Here is a 17779-nt window from a genome sequence, read left to right as displayed (position 1 = left end):
ATCCCTGATATCACGGAGCCTCGGTAACATCGCAGAATAACTGAGATCTGGGGGCCGAGCGGGACTGACGCCGCTGTCTGCTGACATTATTGTTTACAGAGGCTGCCATCTTACACACCGCCGAGCTGCAAAATAGTGAGTAGCCTTTGATGATGGACCGCCAGGATGCTACAATCGGTAAATCAAAGCTACTGTCGTCAATGTCAATGACGCTGTGCGTTTGAATGTAGATGTATATTTGTGATTCGGCGGGGCTCGTGCGCTCGTTTCTTGTCTCAGGCCTAGCGAGGAGGTAATTGTTTGGGAGCGCAGTCGATTCAGGGCTTGATGCGGATGCTGCTAAAGCCGCCCTTGCCGCCCAGGGATGCAGAGAAAAAGGGAGAGAGAGAGGGAGAGAGAGAGCGGGGGGAGTCGTGAGGGGAGGGGATTGAGGCAGAGCAGCACATAGATAGGCAGTGTATTTTACTACTACTACTATTCACCCAAGTGGAAGTAAACCTCGAGTAAATGGGCTGAGGAGGGGAGGTGCAGAGGCATGACTGCGTCTCTATCTATCTATCTATCTATCTATCTATCTATCTATCTAGCTATCTGTCTAGCTATCTATGTAAACCAGGCTAATATGCTACTGTATGGTTTGGTGATGTGAATGTTCATTTGCGAGCAGGCTAGCATATATGCTGGTTATAGCCACAGAAATAATACATAAGTATGCATTTTCCAGCTACACAGTTCCCCCACCCTCCTTTTCTATGTATTTATATGTAGGTGTGTGTATTCACAGAGTTGCCAGTATATTAGGTACACCTACAGTGTCTAAAACTAACTCCACCAGTCCTGCAATAGATCCTACCTACATGAAGGTTATAGTCATCTTGTAGGCAGCAGTTTGTGGATGTACTGAATTGTATTGCGTAACAGTGAGAGGTGTTTATTGCTGTATTTTTGAACATTTTTGGCTTTACTATCTAGGAGGCAGTGCAGGCGGGAGTTTTAGATGACAGCATGGTTATATATGCATTTTTAAACCTCACAGAAAAGAGTTTCTAAATAATCAGAACTATTTTCCTTGTGTGAATTGGACACTTGGGTAAATTCTACAAACACCTCTCAGTATAAAATACTCACTTTTGAGTTTTCTAGGTGTTAAAAGTTCAAAATAAGTCTGTTCATTAAACCAGCACTCAAATAAATTGGTGGTTAAAACAGTTTCAGAGAGATTCAGTCTTTGTTCAGAGAAGTTTGGTATGCATTATTTGTGTTTCCACAGTCAAAAGTAAAAAAAGAAAAAAAGTGCTTTAATTACTGATCTGTACCATCCTACTTTTTGGCACCCTTCTGTTAGTGAGCCTATCTGACCCAAAAGGGCAAGATAAACACACCACTGATTGTTCAAAAGAGTCACCACTTCCTGTGTGACTTTGGTAGTACTGGCCAAAAACACAAATACCCCATTTTCAAACATCCTGTGGATTTCAAGAGGGTAATTTGATGGCTGTATTTGTTTTTGGTAAATAAAATCAGCATGTGGCCAAAGAAAGACCAAAAATCCCAGACTTTCTTTATTGTTGTCCTTTGTTTACTGTGTTGAGTTCTTCCTCTTCATTAGCAAACTACTGATGCAGCTATCACCATTCTGCTTACACCATGACCTACCAAGTACTGTTACTGTTCACTGTGGAAACAAAAGCAAAATTAGGGGTTTCTGTATTAAAATGGACCAAACTTTACTGAACCACACTAGACTACTTGCTGGGGAGGCACCATATATGGCCTGCACTGCTGTTAGTCCTGGAAAAGGTTGTCAAAATGTTTGATCCTTCAATCTTTTTCAATTTCGAGTTAAATAAATTGATATAATCTTTAGGATTTTGGTGGTAAACAGCATCAGAAAGTACCAGAGTTGTTTTTTTTAACCTATATTTCATAAGACATGTCTATAGGAGAGGAGTGTGTAAAAATCCCAAGTGAAAACTCCACCAAACTGTCTAAACTGTATATTTTGTGCAATTTAGACAGTTTGCAAGGGTTTTCCTGCAATTTTGTCAATTAAATTGTCAGAAATTACCCAATATTAATAATAATAATCATAATTTTATTTATAGCACCTTTCGAAACACTGTTACAAAGTGATTTACAGCATGAAATAAAATTCACACCAATTAAAACGTTATAATAAAATAAAATAACTAAAAAATATTTAAAGACAAGCACAAGAGCATAGTTTTAACAGAATGGGATTAAAACTGTCAGGTTATACAAACAAAATGAAAACAAACAGACAACTTTAAATTGGTGACAGGGTCGAAACAGGTAATAAAACAATGAAACGATACGCATAAAACACAGAGGTGAGATAAAACCATTAAGACAGATTTACTATGAAAAAGCCTTTCTGTCAAAGTAGGTTTTAAGGAGTGATTTAAAAGGGGGCGCAGAATTAGCCAACCTCAGTTCCTCAGGTAGTTATGGAGCTCTAACAGAAAAGGTGCTTTCACCCATAGTTGCGAGGCGAATGTGAAGCGGGCTGCTACCTGAGGAACGTAGACAGCTGCTAGGCTCATAGGGTGTTAGTAAATCTGTGATTAATGTTGGGGCGACTTCGTGCAATGCTTTAAAAGCAAAAAGTTTAAAATCAGTCCTATACCTGACCAATAGCTAGTGGAGAGAAGCGAGAATGGGGGTGATATTGGGTGTCTGTGCCTTCCTTTTGTGTTGCCATGGTATCAAAACAGGTTTCAGTATGGTTCCATTAATTTATTTTAAAATCTCTATGTACTGTAGATATCTATATGTCCATGCATGATGACAACCCTAGGCCTGAGCAGGGTTTCTGATATCATGTCCAGCCTGAATGCCTAGACAAAAGATACGCCACTGAGCTCCCCACTCACATTTTCTGTGACATACAGCCCAAGAAATATATAAATCCCAACTTTAAATTAGCTTGACCATCATCTTATTGTATAGCTGACAGTAAAGGGCAATAGTACTCGATTTTAGCAAATGTGCTATATTACCAAACATACTGAAGATGATAAAAAGAATATAATGCAACCAGACAAATTCATAATGCCTCATCCAGCCAATAAATCATAACATAACATTTGGCCTTAGGGTTGAATCAACTTGTTATGATATGCGATATAATACCAATGACAATGATAACATAACAATGCAGCAATTTTGCAAAAATTCATGCAGTATATTGTAAGATGATTATATTGTAAATTATAGCAATATCTAGTTACCTAAAGGAAAACTTCCCATATAAAGAAAAAAGCAGGATTAATGTATTTTTTACTGCAAGTTTCATCTCTACTCACTCAGCTTCTATTCACTGCTGTCCAACATCATTCTGCTCCTTTTTTGACCACTCAAAGGTGCACTGTGTAAAATTTAGCCTAGTAGCATTTAGCAGAAAATCTTTGTAAAAATGAAATATAATATTCATATTCAGACCCATCTAAATTAGTGTTTTATCACCATAGTATATAAAATTGTTTTATTTTATTTTGCAAACCTTTATTCATATATAGAGAGGGTACCCTCCAGGGACTCCACCATGTTGGACTTTTGCATCTTGCATCCTTCTACAGAACCACAGAAGACACCAAATAACAGATACACATTTTTTGAGATCCACTGGTTGCAACACTTCTCACCAGAGGAGTGAGCACTGCAGTCTAGACTCTGACTGCTAAATGTTGCTTATATTCCCAATTTTATGCACTGCACCTTTAACCTCTGTTCATGTTGCCCTCATTTATGCCATAACTGCACCATGAGAAGTCTTAAAGAAGGGATGCAGTGAGTCTATCAGGGTGATGATATGTCGTATTGATATTTTATCCCATCTCTTATTAAAATTATCACAAAGTAGAATTTACTGCAGGAATACTGTAACATGTTGTAGCATCGTTTAACTGTACCTAATAAACTGGCAAATAAGTGCAAACTCAGAGGTTGGACGTATAATGACAAACACCTGCATTTGCAGTGTCATGCAAATGTCTTTTTTGTGCTGTGTAAAATGTCCACATAGTTTGTTGTGGGTTGTATTAGATTTTTATGTGACGTGTTATAATTATTTTTAGGGATGATATCTAATATGCAAATATTCCCGTACTCACCAAGTGTCTTGTGTGCAAGAGAGCAGAGTTCAGAGAGGAGGGGGGAAGCAGACAGTCTTCTAGTTTTTTATGTTTAGGGATTCAATTTATCCAGCCCCCCCCCATGTAGCACCCTATACCAGATGACACACTTTAAATGTAAGGCTGCTTTAAAATGTCTGCCAGTGTTAAAATGCCGATAATACCGTGCATCCCTTACTATATTTGTAAAGAAATCCAACACACCACTGATTACAACAGTTTACAAACTTACTGCTGACAGGTTAACTTGAATGCTCTGTTCTTCCCTCTGGAGACTCCAAGCTGTCTCATAATAGCTTTAAAACATATTATACATCGCTTATTCACCATCATGCCTCATGACTTTTTCTCTATTTATGAAATCTGTGTAGAAAACAGGTTATCTTTTCATATATGGGGTCAATTTTGATAGTATTATCAGTTCACAAGCTTTTAGCTGACCTTCATAGGAAAGAGCATGTTTGATTCTTTCTATTTTTGTGAGCAAAACTATAAAATGTATTAGTTACAGGGCCTGTATGACATAAAAACAGTTGTTTTGTGTGGTGCATAAGCAGTGTTTATGTCTACATAAATCATTCAGTTATCAGTGATTTGACACATGTAGCTGTTGGATAATTGGCACTCTTAGTGATTTTTTGCAGTTTAAGTAACGTATATCCAAAACAGAATTAACAAAAATAGACCACTAAGAGCTTCAAGACGTAAAAAATGATCAGCCATAACATTATGACCACCTGTGCAATGTTAAGCAATCCAGTGCAATGATCTTTTGCCTGCTTTCTTTAAGGAGTCGGCAAATCATTAGGAATACCTTGTGTGTACAACCATTATTTCAAATATAAAGCAGAATTATAACCTTTCTTACCATTTAAACTAAAAATGAGGTTGTTGAAGCCTTGCAAAAGTAGAGTTTGTAGATGAGCTGCTGTACTGGATTGCATTCGACTGCATAAATGGTCATGATGCCACAGCTGATTGGCATATTCATTGCATGGCTGTTGTTAGACTTGCTTATTGCTGGCCACAAAAATGCGTAACACTCTCCTTAATTCAAAGTCTTTGAAATTGTGTGATTGGCCCTTTTAAGCATCATCCATTAACTTTCCTTTTACCCTGGCTGTATACTGTACATGACTGTCCAGCCGTATCTGTTTGACCCTTTTCATTTTTAACATGGTGGGAGGACCCCGCTGCCCCTGTATGTGGGCTGAATCTATTCTGCTTTATCTATTATTGTATAACTAGTCATTATGCAATTACAAAATTGTATAACTCCTCTCGTTTTTCTGTGTTCCTCTAGTGTGTATGCCCCCACTACCTGCATTAGGTTGTGATGACCCACACTGCTTCCAAATGTTTCTGTGACCCTACCCAATCCTGACTCCTAACCTCTAATCCCTCACCTTTAAACCCCCACTATGGGCAGTGTTGGCAGTGGGGTGGCAGGAGAGCAGGAGTTTGCCATGAAGTCAGTGGGCACGAGGACCACCCTGCCCCGGGCCCCTCCTCTCTCTCGCCGTTGCCCTGCCGACCGTAGCTGCAGCGCCGAGCGGCTGCCCCGCCCCCCGGCGACTATATCAGACGGGACGGCATCTAGCGATGAACGAGGGAGTGTTAGTATCGGGACTGGGACCTGTACTGGGACTGACCGGCCCACCGAAACAGCCTCCTCCACCAACACTGAATGTACCATGACCGCCCCATCCAACAACAACCAGTTGGAGTGTGGCAATGGAGCGGGCAGGCGGGAGAGGGAGTGGGAGAGGGAAAGGGAGAGGCAGCGTGAGAGGGGGAGAGACAGGGATCGGGACCGAGACTGGGACAGAGAGAGGCTAGAGCGGGAGCGAGAGAGGGAGAGGAACCGGGAAAGAGAGCGGGAACGGGTGGAGAGGGAGAGGCTGGAGCGGGAGAGGGAGCGGGAGAGAGAAAGAGCCAGAGAGAGGGAGAGAGAGAGGATAGAGAGAGAGAAGATAGAGAGGGAGAGGGAGCGAGAGAGAGAAAGAGAGAGGGAGAGGGAAAGAGAGAGGCTGGAGAATGAGAGGATGGAGAGGGAGAGAGAGAGGGAAATGCAGGCTGCAGGTTTGGACATTTGTGGGAACATCGTGGGCCGAGGAGGAAATGAGAAGAATGTCGTTGGCATGAACCAACACCAGCATAGAGAGATGCCGGCTGCCAGAGTTGACAACGAGAACAATCCAGGTGGTCACAACCCTCCAAACCACAACCCACCCAAGATCATGCCTGTGTCAGGAAAACTGGAGCAGGTACTTCAAGATGCAGCGCACTGGATCCTTACTTTGGGATCAAAGAGGGGTTATAATACGAATCTATGGGGTCAAAGCAAGACATCAGGTAGAAAAGTTTATGATAAAAGTTTATTTTTCAAAACTCTTTGTGAGTTGTCCTCACCTGGTTCAGCCTCAGGACCACCACTCCCTTTTTAATGAGAGCTGTGACCCATGTTTTTGAAAAGGTTTAGACCATTCAAATTTGTTTTAGGAAAAAAAGACCTCTGATAGAGGACGACTGAGGAGTTTTTATTGCCAACAGTAACACTACATAGTATCAAATGTGTAACAGGATATATAGACATGCAGTGTGTCTCATACATGCGCTAAATTTTGTTAGTATGTGTCCTGCATCATAATGCTAAGTTGAATTTTGAACTGTAAAAGCAGCGATTTAACCAATAGTAATGCATGCTTTCTATTCTTTCTTCCCCCCTTCTTTTCTCTTTCCTCATCACCTTCCTTGATCCCTTTCCCAGGCCATGCAGAACAACTCCGGCCTTGTTCGTCCCTCTGCCTTCAAGCCGGTTGTTCCCAAGAGCTTCCACTCCATGCAGAACCTCGTGGGCCAGGCAGGAGGGGCTGGAAGTGAGGGCAAGACTGAGGCGAGGAGTGAGGGATTCAGTGAGAGCAGAGGAGGCAGGAGAGGGAGGGACGGAGCAGGAGGAGAGGCAGGAGAGGTCCCAGAGGCCCTGCTCCTCGACCAGGACAGTCCAGTGAGGGTGAGCAGGAGTGAGGGAGGGGGAAATGGTAATGAAGTGGTTCAGGGAGGTATGTCAGACTCAGGGAGAAACTCCCTGACCAGCCTGCCCACATATACCGGCTCGGGGTCCGGTTGTGGGCCCCCAGCGGTCTTGGGGCCTCTCAGTGCTTCCACTAGTCATATCAACAGGTTGGGCATGGCTGGGGCAGCTGCAGGGCTGGACAAGCTGGAAAAGCCGGGGTATCAGGTGAGACCATTACCGTTTTCACACATGCACTCCTGAAAATTTCAGAACAGGCTCTTATAATTTCCCTGAGTTGCCTGTTCACATATGACTATCACAGTGGGAGGTCTTCCCTGTTGGATGGGAGGGAGTGTAGGGAAGTAGGACATGACATAAAATAGTGCAGAAATCTGACACTACATGAGTGGAAAAAGAACATAGTTGCACAAAGAAAAAATAAAAAGCATCTTCATCACATGGGTTACTCATGGTAAATCTTACAGATTATTTCCTGCGCTCTCACATCAGCTCACCCTGAAAATTTTCAGGAGTGTTAAGGAGTCTTGTGCACGTGTGAAAACTTTGTATTATCTTTACAGACTCAGTTTGTTGGCTAATTTATTCAGGTAACTTTGCACTCCTCCTTTATAACTGATGTAATCTGATGTGGTTCTCACCTCCAGAACGGGCTCAGCGCCTCAGACAGCGGTCGGTCCTCGTCGGGGAAGAGCTCCTCGTCATATCAGAGACTAAGCCACCTGAGTGATGCTCCAGCACCTCTTCGCCCCTCCCCCTCATCTGATGACATCATCCAGGACCTCGAAGACCGTTTGTGGGAGAAAGAGCAAGAGGTCAGTGGTTGCTCAGAAAAGTCACATTTGTGTTTTTTGCCAATATTTAACATTTCAAGGGACAGTTTCAAGTCACACTTATCTGCTGATTTTCTAAAATGATATGAGTGTTTAAGATACTGTAAACACAGTTTTTTTATTTTTCATAATCCTTTGTGTCAGCTTTTTAAATGAGCTAAGAGATTTTATGAAATGTAATTCTTTAAAGTAGTCCTTTCTCTTAAAATGCCACTGAAACCTTGTCACAAATGACCTAAAACCTGGTCACTCTCAGCAATGTAATGCATCCACACCATCCATGAGACCTAGCTGGTACAAATGTAAAAAAAAAAAAAAAAAGCCTTCTTTAAAGCAGCTAGCTTGCTGTCAGTGGCCAGCAGCACTGCATGGAAGAATCCCATCATCCTGAGGGCAAGCAGCATTTCAAAATCAAGGCTTCCTGGGCAGAGATGAGTGTTTGACACACTGTTCAATAAGCTCTCCAAAGTACAGGAGGTTGTTTACTCTTGCTTAGCTTAACCGTGATCCCGAAAATTTTGGTGACGCTAATAATTCAGATTGACATATGCGCAGCTCTGCTGAGACATGTCTGACGAACTTTACACCACCGATCTTTCTCAGAGATGGGGTAATACTTTCACACTGCCAACAATTTTTTTCATGTCTTCCATGAAAATAAATCAGAGTCTAACAGGTAACTTCTTCTGAATCAGCATTTAGATAGAAACTACATTTTTCACAAAAAACAACCAGGGATAAACTTGTCAACCCTCCACAATGCTAATAGTCAGTTGTGTTTCCTTTTGCTGGATAACAGCCTGCAGTTGTTTGTTTTAGTTTTCAACAAGTCTCAGACTCATCTCCTGAGGAATCCCAGCCCATTCCTCTTTGGCTAATCTCTCAAGCTCCTCCAGATTTGATGGTCCCACAGATTTTTAATGGGATTCAAGTCAGGGCTTTGTGCAGAACAGCCAATAACATTCACTTTGTTCTTCTGGAGGTAGTTCTTCACCAGGAGCCACGTTTGGTTTGGGTCATCGTCGTGTTGAAGACAAAGGGATGACCCAGACCCAGTTTTGCTGCTGACTACTTCAGGTTTTCTTTCAATATCTTCACATATCTTTCTTTCTTCATGATTCCTTCTACTTTTTAGAGATTCCTAGTTCCATCTGACAAAGGACACACATAATCTTTCTCCAGATTGTCCTTAGCAGACTTCAGTCTGGCTTGAAAGTGTCTCTTCTGCAGAAGTGGACTTTTTGTTGATCTGTAACCTGTGTCCTGTGCAGGGCTCTAGTGATGGTCTTCTTTGAGACAACAATTCCTGACTTGGCTAAGTCCTTCACCAGTGTCTTGGCAGTTGTTTTGGGGTCTTTAGACACATCTCTCACTAGTTTTCTTTCCAGAGTCTTTGAAATCTTGCTCTTCCTACCTCTGTCAGGCTTGTTCTGGACTGTGGGGCTCTCTAAATTTCTTGATGATCCTTCTCACTCCAGTTCTCAACACTTGGAAACTCTGTGATAACTTTGTATATTCTTCTCCTGCTCTGTGAGCTTCACGGTTCTTTTTCTCAAGATTTCTTTTTTTGCCATGATGCTTTCTCCAGTGAAGTTTTTTATACTGTGTGTAAATTAGAAGAATACTTTACAAACTTTGAGTATTACAACGATAAATTACATCATTGCACAACAGTGGTTTGTGCTTTGGCTCAACAAAAATATCAGTTCTGAAGGGGGGTAACAATTTAGGCCCTGGTAGTTTTTGTTTTTTGTTAAATATTTTCTGTGTGCAAAGTAAAATAATGTAAGCATCCACAATAAACCTAGGATGTTTGGAAAAGCTGTGTTTAAGAACAATTTTTTGTGGGTAAACTGGCCATTTAACACAACAAAATGTGTTGTTCAACTTTTGATGTTAAATTCAATCCAAGCGTTCAACCTACAAATAATGTGCATCAGCCAGACAGATTTGATGAGCTTCAAGTTACGATTTTTTTTTCATGTTGTCATTTATGATAAACAAAGCAGTGGTACTGTGAAAAATAGGACATCTCAGTCTTGGATTAGTTGAACCTCCTCCTAACCTAACCCTGTTCCCACTTTTCGTTGCAGGTGCAGCACATGCGCAGAAACCTGGACCAAAGTGAGGCAGCAATCATTCAGGTGTTTGAGGAGAAGCAGCGTGTCTGGGAGCGCCAGATGGACGAGCTGAGACAGAACTACGCTTCGCGCCTGCAGCAGGTGACCTCACTGAATATTCTGATCCAGCTCAACACGTGTAAACTTGTTGAAATCTCTGATACACTGCAAACCAGGGCTCATTGTCCAAACTCAGAGCAGTTATTAGGCAGTACATGGATAACAGATAGTTGGAACAAAAACACTAAAAAACATCATCTATCAGCTTATCCAGCTTGGGATCAGTAGGCTTGGAGTCGATCCCAGCTGTTATTGGGCAAGAGGCAGAGTACACCCTGACCTAGTCACCAGTCAATCACAGGGCTGACATACTCAGAGAAATTAACCTAACAGGCATATCTTTGGTTTGTGGGAGGAAACCTAAGTACCCAGAGAGAAACCACACATGCCATCAGGACGATATACAAACACCACACAGGAATGACCCTGTCTTTAAACCAGGAGCCTTCAAACTGTGAGGCAATGTCAGTATCAACTGCATAACCCATGCAGCCCTATTTTGCATTTTTCTTATTGAACTGTGGTATGATCTGCTCCATGGTTCACTCCTCTTGACATTTACAGCTTTTTTTTTTTTTTTTGCAAATTATGGACAAAAATTCTAGGCAGCAACACTGCCCTGTCTAAGGCCCTATAAGTGCCTATATAATTTTGAGAGTAAGATAAAAATATTCTTACATATCCAAATCCAATACCCCCACATAGTATCAGGCTTTTATCTCACTGAAAGCCTCAAAAACAGGACGTCCTTTATGAAGAAGTGCAGGTTGGCATCATATAGTGTAGATATCCTGCAGATTGAGACTTTGCTCTGGTGAAAAACTTAAAATGTGGGAAACATTTTACTGTTATTATTTTTTTCGTTTATTCCAGGAGGCTCAGTTGTAACATGATAGACAGGAATTCAGATGCAGATAATTCTGATCAAAAAGACTCTTAAATCAAGTATTTTGCAGGTTGACAACAAAGGGTTAATAGACGTTCATATCTTGAAGTATCAGAGTACAAGATTTGTTTACTTTCAACATATAAGAAATGCTGTAATCTGCAGGTTACTCGTCGTGCCCAACGCTCTCAGACTGCCCTCCAGGCCCAGATCACCCGTCTGTCCCAGGACAAGAGGAGGCTGCAGGAGGAGATGGCAGCTCTCTTGGCCCAGAGAGAGGAGCTGGAGAGGAAGTGTCTGGACTACAGGAAGGAGCAGGCGGACATCTTGCCTCGTCTGGAGGAAACCAAGTGGGAGGTGAGATATGAGTGTTAGAGGTGGTGTAGTAAAATGTTATCAAGGCTACATTGTGGTAGACTCAGTAATGAGTATCAGGGTGTTTGAGAAGCTGTCCAAGTAAATACACAAAACAACAACAGTAATAAAACACCATAAACCTACCATTCAGTCATTATGGTTACATGCAGTCAGGCAGAGTTGAATCATTGTGTAATGCCCTATTCATATAAGAATGACCTGTAGACCTCTGGTAGTTTGTGAATCACCCCCTGATGTCAGTGTTTTGTGTGGCGCATTTGCATGGGGAAAGCACTTTTTAGCACTTTTTATAAAAAGGCATGGGAAAAGCTGCATGGACCTTAAAAAAACAATTACCATCCTAAATTACATGCCGATTCGCATGAGCAAATTACCAGGGGTCCCTACGGGGTAATACGTATCCCGTGCAAATATGGCATAAGTCTGAAAAATAAATGCTTTTAAAATGCATGTAAACAAGTTAGTCCAACAGAAACTGCCCTTAATAATAATACATAAATAACAATAAATAATACATTTTCTCTTCCATTTATTTGCCTCAATCAGCCCTAAACTGGACTAAATGTTGTGCACATGCTCCACAGTTTCTATGTCAGACACCTAAAAGTTAATAAAGTACTTCAAAAATACTATGCTTAGTCATTGTATGCCTTAAACCTTATGCATAGCATTTGTACCAATATTAAAGCTTACAGAATGAATGAAAGGTACAGAGCTGTAAGGTTGTTTGTGTTTTCACTTTTCAACGTGCAGCAATTTCACTGCTTACTTACTTATTGTTAACATCAACTAGAAAAGTCCTTGTAATCACAAGCTGCAAGGGGGTATCTCCCCATCTACTCTATTAGAGACAGACAAGCATCTGTCTATAAACAGATTTTTTCCATAGTGTTTGTATACTGGGACAAGTACATAGCTCCAGTTGAATATCCTCATTAAGCAACTAAACTTAACAGTGCATGTGAATGTACTTACTTGCTCTCTCTCTGTGTTGCAGGTGTGTCAGAAAGCAGGAGAGATCTCCTTGCTGAAGCAGCAGCTGAGGGAGAGTCAGGCTGAAGTGACCCAGCGAGCCGGAGAGATGGTGGCCCTGAGGGGTCAGCTGAAGGAGCTCAACGCCCAGCTGAGGGAGCGTGAGGAGGCCATGCTGGGCCTGAAGGACTCCTACAGCACCAAGAGTCTGGAGCTGGAGAAATGTGAAGGAGAGCTGCGGAGGACTCTGTCAGAGGTACATTTACGTTTAAATTAACACTAATAACAGAAAATGAATTAGAAATAACAGAAAAACACACATGGACAGATAAAAAACAGATGTAAACAAGTCAAAAACACAGAAAACTGACAAAATAAAAATTAAAAAAACCAAGCTATTAGTCAAATGCTTGATATATTTTCTGAACGGACAATGCCACCAAAATATGGGCTCCACTGTATCTAACATATCAATACCCCTACAGCACTCAACAGCATATTTTTGGAAGTAAAAGTTTCATTCAATAGTTTGTAAGTTAGCACACCATTTTTAAGGACAAACTAGTTTATTTACAATCACAGCCAAAATGACTGCAGTACCCACAATCCTCGAGTGTCACAGCAGCATCTCAGACTGGTGGGGTCTTCTGTAATCATGGAAATGTCTACTGCGCCCGTGGACAACAACTGGCAGTTGTTGAGGACAACAATATATGCCACTGTAGTATGAAGCAGTTTGCAAACTATGGTGTATTACAATGTTATCATTCAAATTAAAGAACTACAGTAAAGAAAAACTTAAAAATAAAGTACATGTATGGCTTAGAAGTATGAAAAACTATCATTAGCAATGAATAAAATCAATAGCGATAGATTGTGGGATAGGTAGTTCCTTCTTCCTCGTAAAAAACATGTATACAGTCTTGTACCTTTGTCCTTTCTCTGTTTTCGAATGCCGTTTTTGCACAGAATCAAATGTGTAATAGCTATGTGTATTCAGGTAGCTGACTGGCTTGGCTCCTGGCCTTCAATGTTGATATGAGGACTCTGAGAGATGTCAATTAAGGATTGAAATGGTGAATTTACTTCTGGAACCAGAGCCGGTGAAAAAGTGGACAGGCACTGTTGAGCTCTGTAAGAGTTTGATAAAACTAAAATACTTGAATGTATTTTCAGATGCCATGCATCTGAATACATGAGTTACAGTTTGTTTGCTTACTGTACAATTCTTGTGTGTGTATGTGCAAACGTGCACGCTCACATAATGTGTGTACAACATAAGGTTTTGTGACTTATTTGTATTTCTTTAATTTAAAAAGGGATTTTTTGTGTTTGCATACAAGTCATGTGAGGAACTTTCTGTTTATTGATTTTGGCACCTGATTGTAAAGTCAGTTAGTGTTTTTAGATCATATATCCCATCCTGCTGTGAGAAGAAATGTCTGTTTCTGCAGTATGCTGTAGATCTCTTTGTCAATGCCTACCCCATGGCAGTGGTTTCAGGCAAAACAAATAACTATTTAAAATTATCAGTCTTTTCAATGATGATCTTTTGCTTTTGGAAGTTTTAAAGAGGAAGCATTAATTTCAATGATTTTACATATTCCCTTTAAAAATCCTGCAGGATTTGACTTGACATGTATTAAGATAAAGATTTTAAAGTCAAATACTACACTGATTGCTTTATAATGTTTTCCTTATGATATTTTCTTTCTCCAGGTGTCTGTACTCAGAGAGAAGCTGGGAGTTTTTGAAGCAGAGGTGCTCAGTTTAAAGCGAGCTCTAAATGAAGTGAGCAGAGGGGCAGAGGTAGTCGTGAGCCCTAACTTAGCTGCTGTAGGGCTGTTGCCACCCTGGGGAGCAGTCCACTGCCCACGAAACCCTACTGAACCCTCAACCAACTCCCTCACCCCCACAGCTGACACCCTGCTGAGTCTTCAGAGTGATGAAGCCAAAGCCCAAAGGCAGGAAGCTCAGAGACAAGAGAGGCAACGTGAAGAAGCTCAATGGCGGGATGCACATCAACGGCAAGACGCTCACATGCAGCCAGACATAAGGATGCGTCAGGATGCTCAAATCAGACCAGAAGCCCAACTGCGCCAGGAGGCCCAGCATCGTCAGGAGGCCCATCTCCGCCACGAAGCCCAAATACGTCAAGACACCCAACTACGCCAAGAAGCACAGCTGCGTCAAGAGGCCCAACTGCGCCAGGAGGCCCATCTCCGTCAAGAGGCCCAGCTCTGCCATGAGGCCCAAATGCGCCAAGAGGCCCAGCTACGTCATGAGGCACAACTCTGCCAGGAGGCCCAACTGCGTCAGGATGGCCACCAACCGCAGAGAAGCCAGGAGGGTCACTGGGACGAGGCGGGGGAGCTGCGCAGGCAGCTAGAGCAGCTGCAGGCTGCACTGCGCCTGGAGCGGCAGCAACGGGAACGTCAGGCGCTCAACTTTGATCAGGAGCGGCACACCTGGCAGGACGAGAAAGAGCGGGTTTTAAAATACCAGGCACAGCTGCAGCTCAGCTATGTGGAGACACTGCAGAAGAACCAAGCTTTAGAAAAACGAATGAGCCAGCTGGGAGCCAAACCAACCACAACAGCAACCACCACCACTGTTACAACCACAACTACCACCTCCCCTACTTCCTCCAATTCTCCACCTCCACCTCCAGCCCTCTCACCTCTGTCTCCACAGCCCCCGCCCTCCCTATCTGGCCCCATTGCCCTCACCATTTCCCCGCCTTGTGAGGACCAGAAGGGTCCTCCTTCTCTCCACCAGCTTGCACCTCCATGGGCGGGACCATCACGCCTGGAGAGGATAGAGTCCACTGAGATATAGACACGGACTTCTCAGCTTAATCCACTCCCAGTGAACAGGCCTCTCATACAAAACCACTACAGCATACAGGTGAAAAACAAACAATAGAATAAATCAGCACAGTCTGACATACTTTTCTAAGCAACTACAGACACTGAACATCAACAGAGGCCGACTGTAAAATCCAGCATTATAAGTACCAGAAAGCTTAAACACATTGAATCTACCAATGATTGTTTAACCTCCTAAGCAGCCTTTCTCTCACTAGTTGCACACTACAACATCCTACATTATCAGTGTTTATGAAAAGTGTGCCACACTGATGGATGATAGAAAAACAAAATGTTAAATGACAATGTTTAGATCACAGCACTAATACCGGGTCATTTTATTGCCCATGCTAGAAAAAGGACCAAGACAATCAGGGATATTGTCAGAAATGATCAACCAGAATATTATGCGGTATTTATTCATTGTAAGTCTTTGTCACTGGTAATGTAAAAGTAGAATTAGTGGTCAGAGTGTGTGATGTTATCCTGCATTTTTGGCCAGAGAGCGCCTTACTCCATCTTTTCCAGCATGTATAAGAGAATAACAAAAGCTGGGAATAGATGAAGGGAAAAGAGTGTGATTATCATTTTCAGTGCTTTAATTATAATATCAGCAAACCAGTTACAAAGACGTATCACTCATGGCTGGACTGATTTAATTTAAAACCCAGCAGATATCGATGTAAAGGTCACACAGAAGCTGATTTTTGATTTCAAGTCATTTCATGCACAGGGTCCAAACATGCACGCATCATTTACACAAGTCACTATGAGCAACAGAGTTTATATTTTCTACAAATTGAATTAAATAGATATGTTTAGCTGATAATCAACCCCAAATTAATATAGTTTTAAGTTGATAGGCGAACCTGGTTCGCCTTCACCGCAGGTTGTCTGCAGTGACTAAAAATAACCACTAGAGTTCAGTAGAGAGCTGCAACTTTCCTCTCATTGAGCTGCAAGGAGAATGTGAATGAAAGCACACAATTTGAATTTCAGTATTATGACAATTGTGTCATTCACTTGGTGCATTTACAGCAAAGAAATCGAATAAATCAGTCGATATTTCCAAAGTTTAAAAAAATGTAGAATGTATGATATAATAGAAAGAAATACTTATAATAGTTATAGATTGTAAATGTGTGTTTGGGTGTGTGCGTGAGAGACAGAGCAAGTGTGTGCATGTGTGTATTCATATGAAGAGCTTCAGCTAATGAGATTGAGAATAGAGGGACTAGTGGCAATACAGCAAGTGAAGATATATTAAGTGCAAAAGGATTTTCTTTGTGGCTTTGGGGGTAAGTTAGACATTCATCAAAGCTTGACACAAGAATATCGAGACAAAAAAGTCAAACTGAAGGAGTCTGTATATCTTTAAAAACTCTTAATTTCTTCTGTATAGTTCATTTAGACGAAGCAGGGGGAGAAGGAAGTTTAAAAAAAAATCAAAATAGTGGGAGAGTCTGCTCTTTAAAGAAAGCATTCAGGCTAACTGCACTATGTAGTGTTACACACGAGTTACGATGTACAGTAGACTCAGATGTGAATATCATGGCTTTTATATGTGTTGTTTATGCCAGCATACAAAGATGTTGCTCAAGAATATTAACTTATCTCTAAGGTATTACATAGTATTATCATCTTTATTACTGTTATTATATTATGGTGAACTGACAGAGAAAATATGTGCCATTTGAGCTTTCCTTTATGTGTTATTTTTTAATACTGTGTAGATAGCCAATTGGCCTACCATAATGGTGCAATCATAGCAACCCTGTCCAAAAAATGCTGTTCCTTTTGATGTAGGTGATAAATGTAGTTACAGTATTGCATTATTTGAAGAACAAAATGCTACGGATTTTATACGTTTTAACATTATTGTTTGCATTTATGTTACTAGTACTGTTCTAGCTTGATTAAAACCACTCCTTTGTTCAAATTCAGCAAAACTAATAAAGATATGTGAATACTTCAGCCTTTTCCTTGTGTCAATAGCATGTCTTATGGTGAACATTCAACTGGAGTAAAGTTTTTGACTTTGTTCACCAGCTTTAGACCTGTAAGAGGGAAATCAGATGTCATCTTGATACTACAAAACAGAATTTTTTTGTCTGTTTTTCAGGTTTTTTTAAGGGGAAGTATCTTATAGCACAGTAATTTGGGTCTATGTGTTCAGAAACAAATAACGTGGACCGTTAAATGATTAGTTTAATAGAAAAGAGTTATTTCCTCTGCCTTTTTTATATTAAGCTTATACTAGAGCTCCACTCCAGTTTTAGATGGTATAGTCAGACATTTTATTGAAATTGAAGTATTGATACTTGCCCCCAGTAAACATCCAACACAATCGAATCTTAAGTTAAAGCCAGAAGTGGAAAGTAAATAACTACATTTAGGCAAAGTATTGTTTTTTTCTTGGTTTTTTTTTTGGGGGGGGGGGACTCCACATCACAAAACAGCTGTTGTATTTTCTGT

At 41.2% G+C, this 17779-nt stretch overlaps 1 protein-coding gene across 2 annotated transcripts; it reads left to right on the top strand.

Annotated features, from left to right (window-relative positions):
• The first annotated feature begins 6152 nt into the window (after positions 1-6152).
• Positions 6153-17224, top strand: lzts3b (leucine zipper, putative tumor suppressor family member 3b). 2 transcript variants are annotated; one of them, XM_041786756.1, is made up of 7 exons: positions 6153-6421; positions 6925-7167; positions 7836-8003; positions 10115-10243; positions 11253-11444; positions 12463-12693; positions 14157-17224. In XM_041786756.1, exons 1-7 carry the CDS (start codon positions 6200-6202, stop codon positions 15273-15275), a joined length of 2304 nt encoding a protein of 767 aa, XP_041642690.1. In that variant the 5' UTR covers positions 6153-6199; the 3' UTR covers positions 15276-17224. The 2 variants fall into 2 exon arrangements, with proteins under 2 accessions (XP_041642690.1, XP_041642689.1); XM_041786755.1 differs by having other exon boundaries at positions 6925-7395.
• The last annotated feature ends 555 nt before the right edge of the window (positions 17225-17779 follow it).

Source organism: Cheilinus undulatus, linkage group 5, assembly GCF_018320785.1.
Source record: "Cheilinus undulatus linkage group 5, ASM1832078v1, whole genome shotgun sequence".
Taxonomy (NCBI): Eukaryota; Metazoa; Chordata; class Actinopteri; order Labriformes; family Labridae; genus Cheilinus; species Cheilinus undulatus.
The sequence above is the reverse complement of the archived record's forward strand: the minus strand, read 5'-3'. Positions and strand labels throughout refer to the sequence as shown.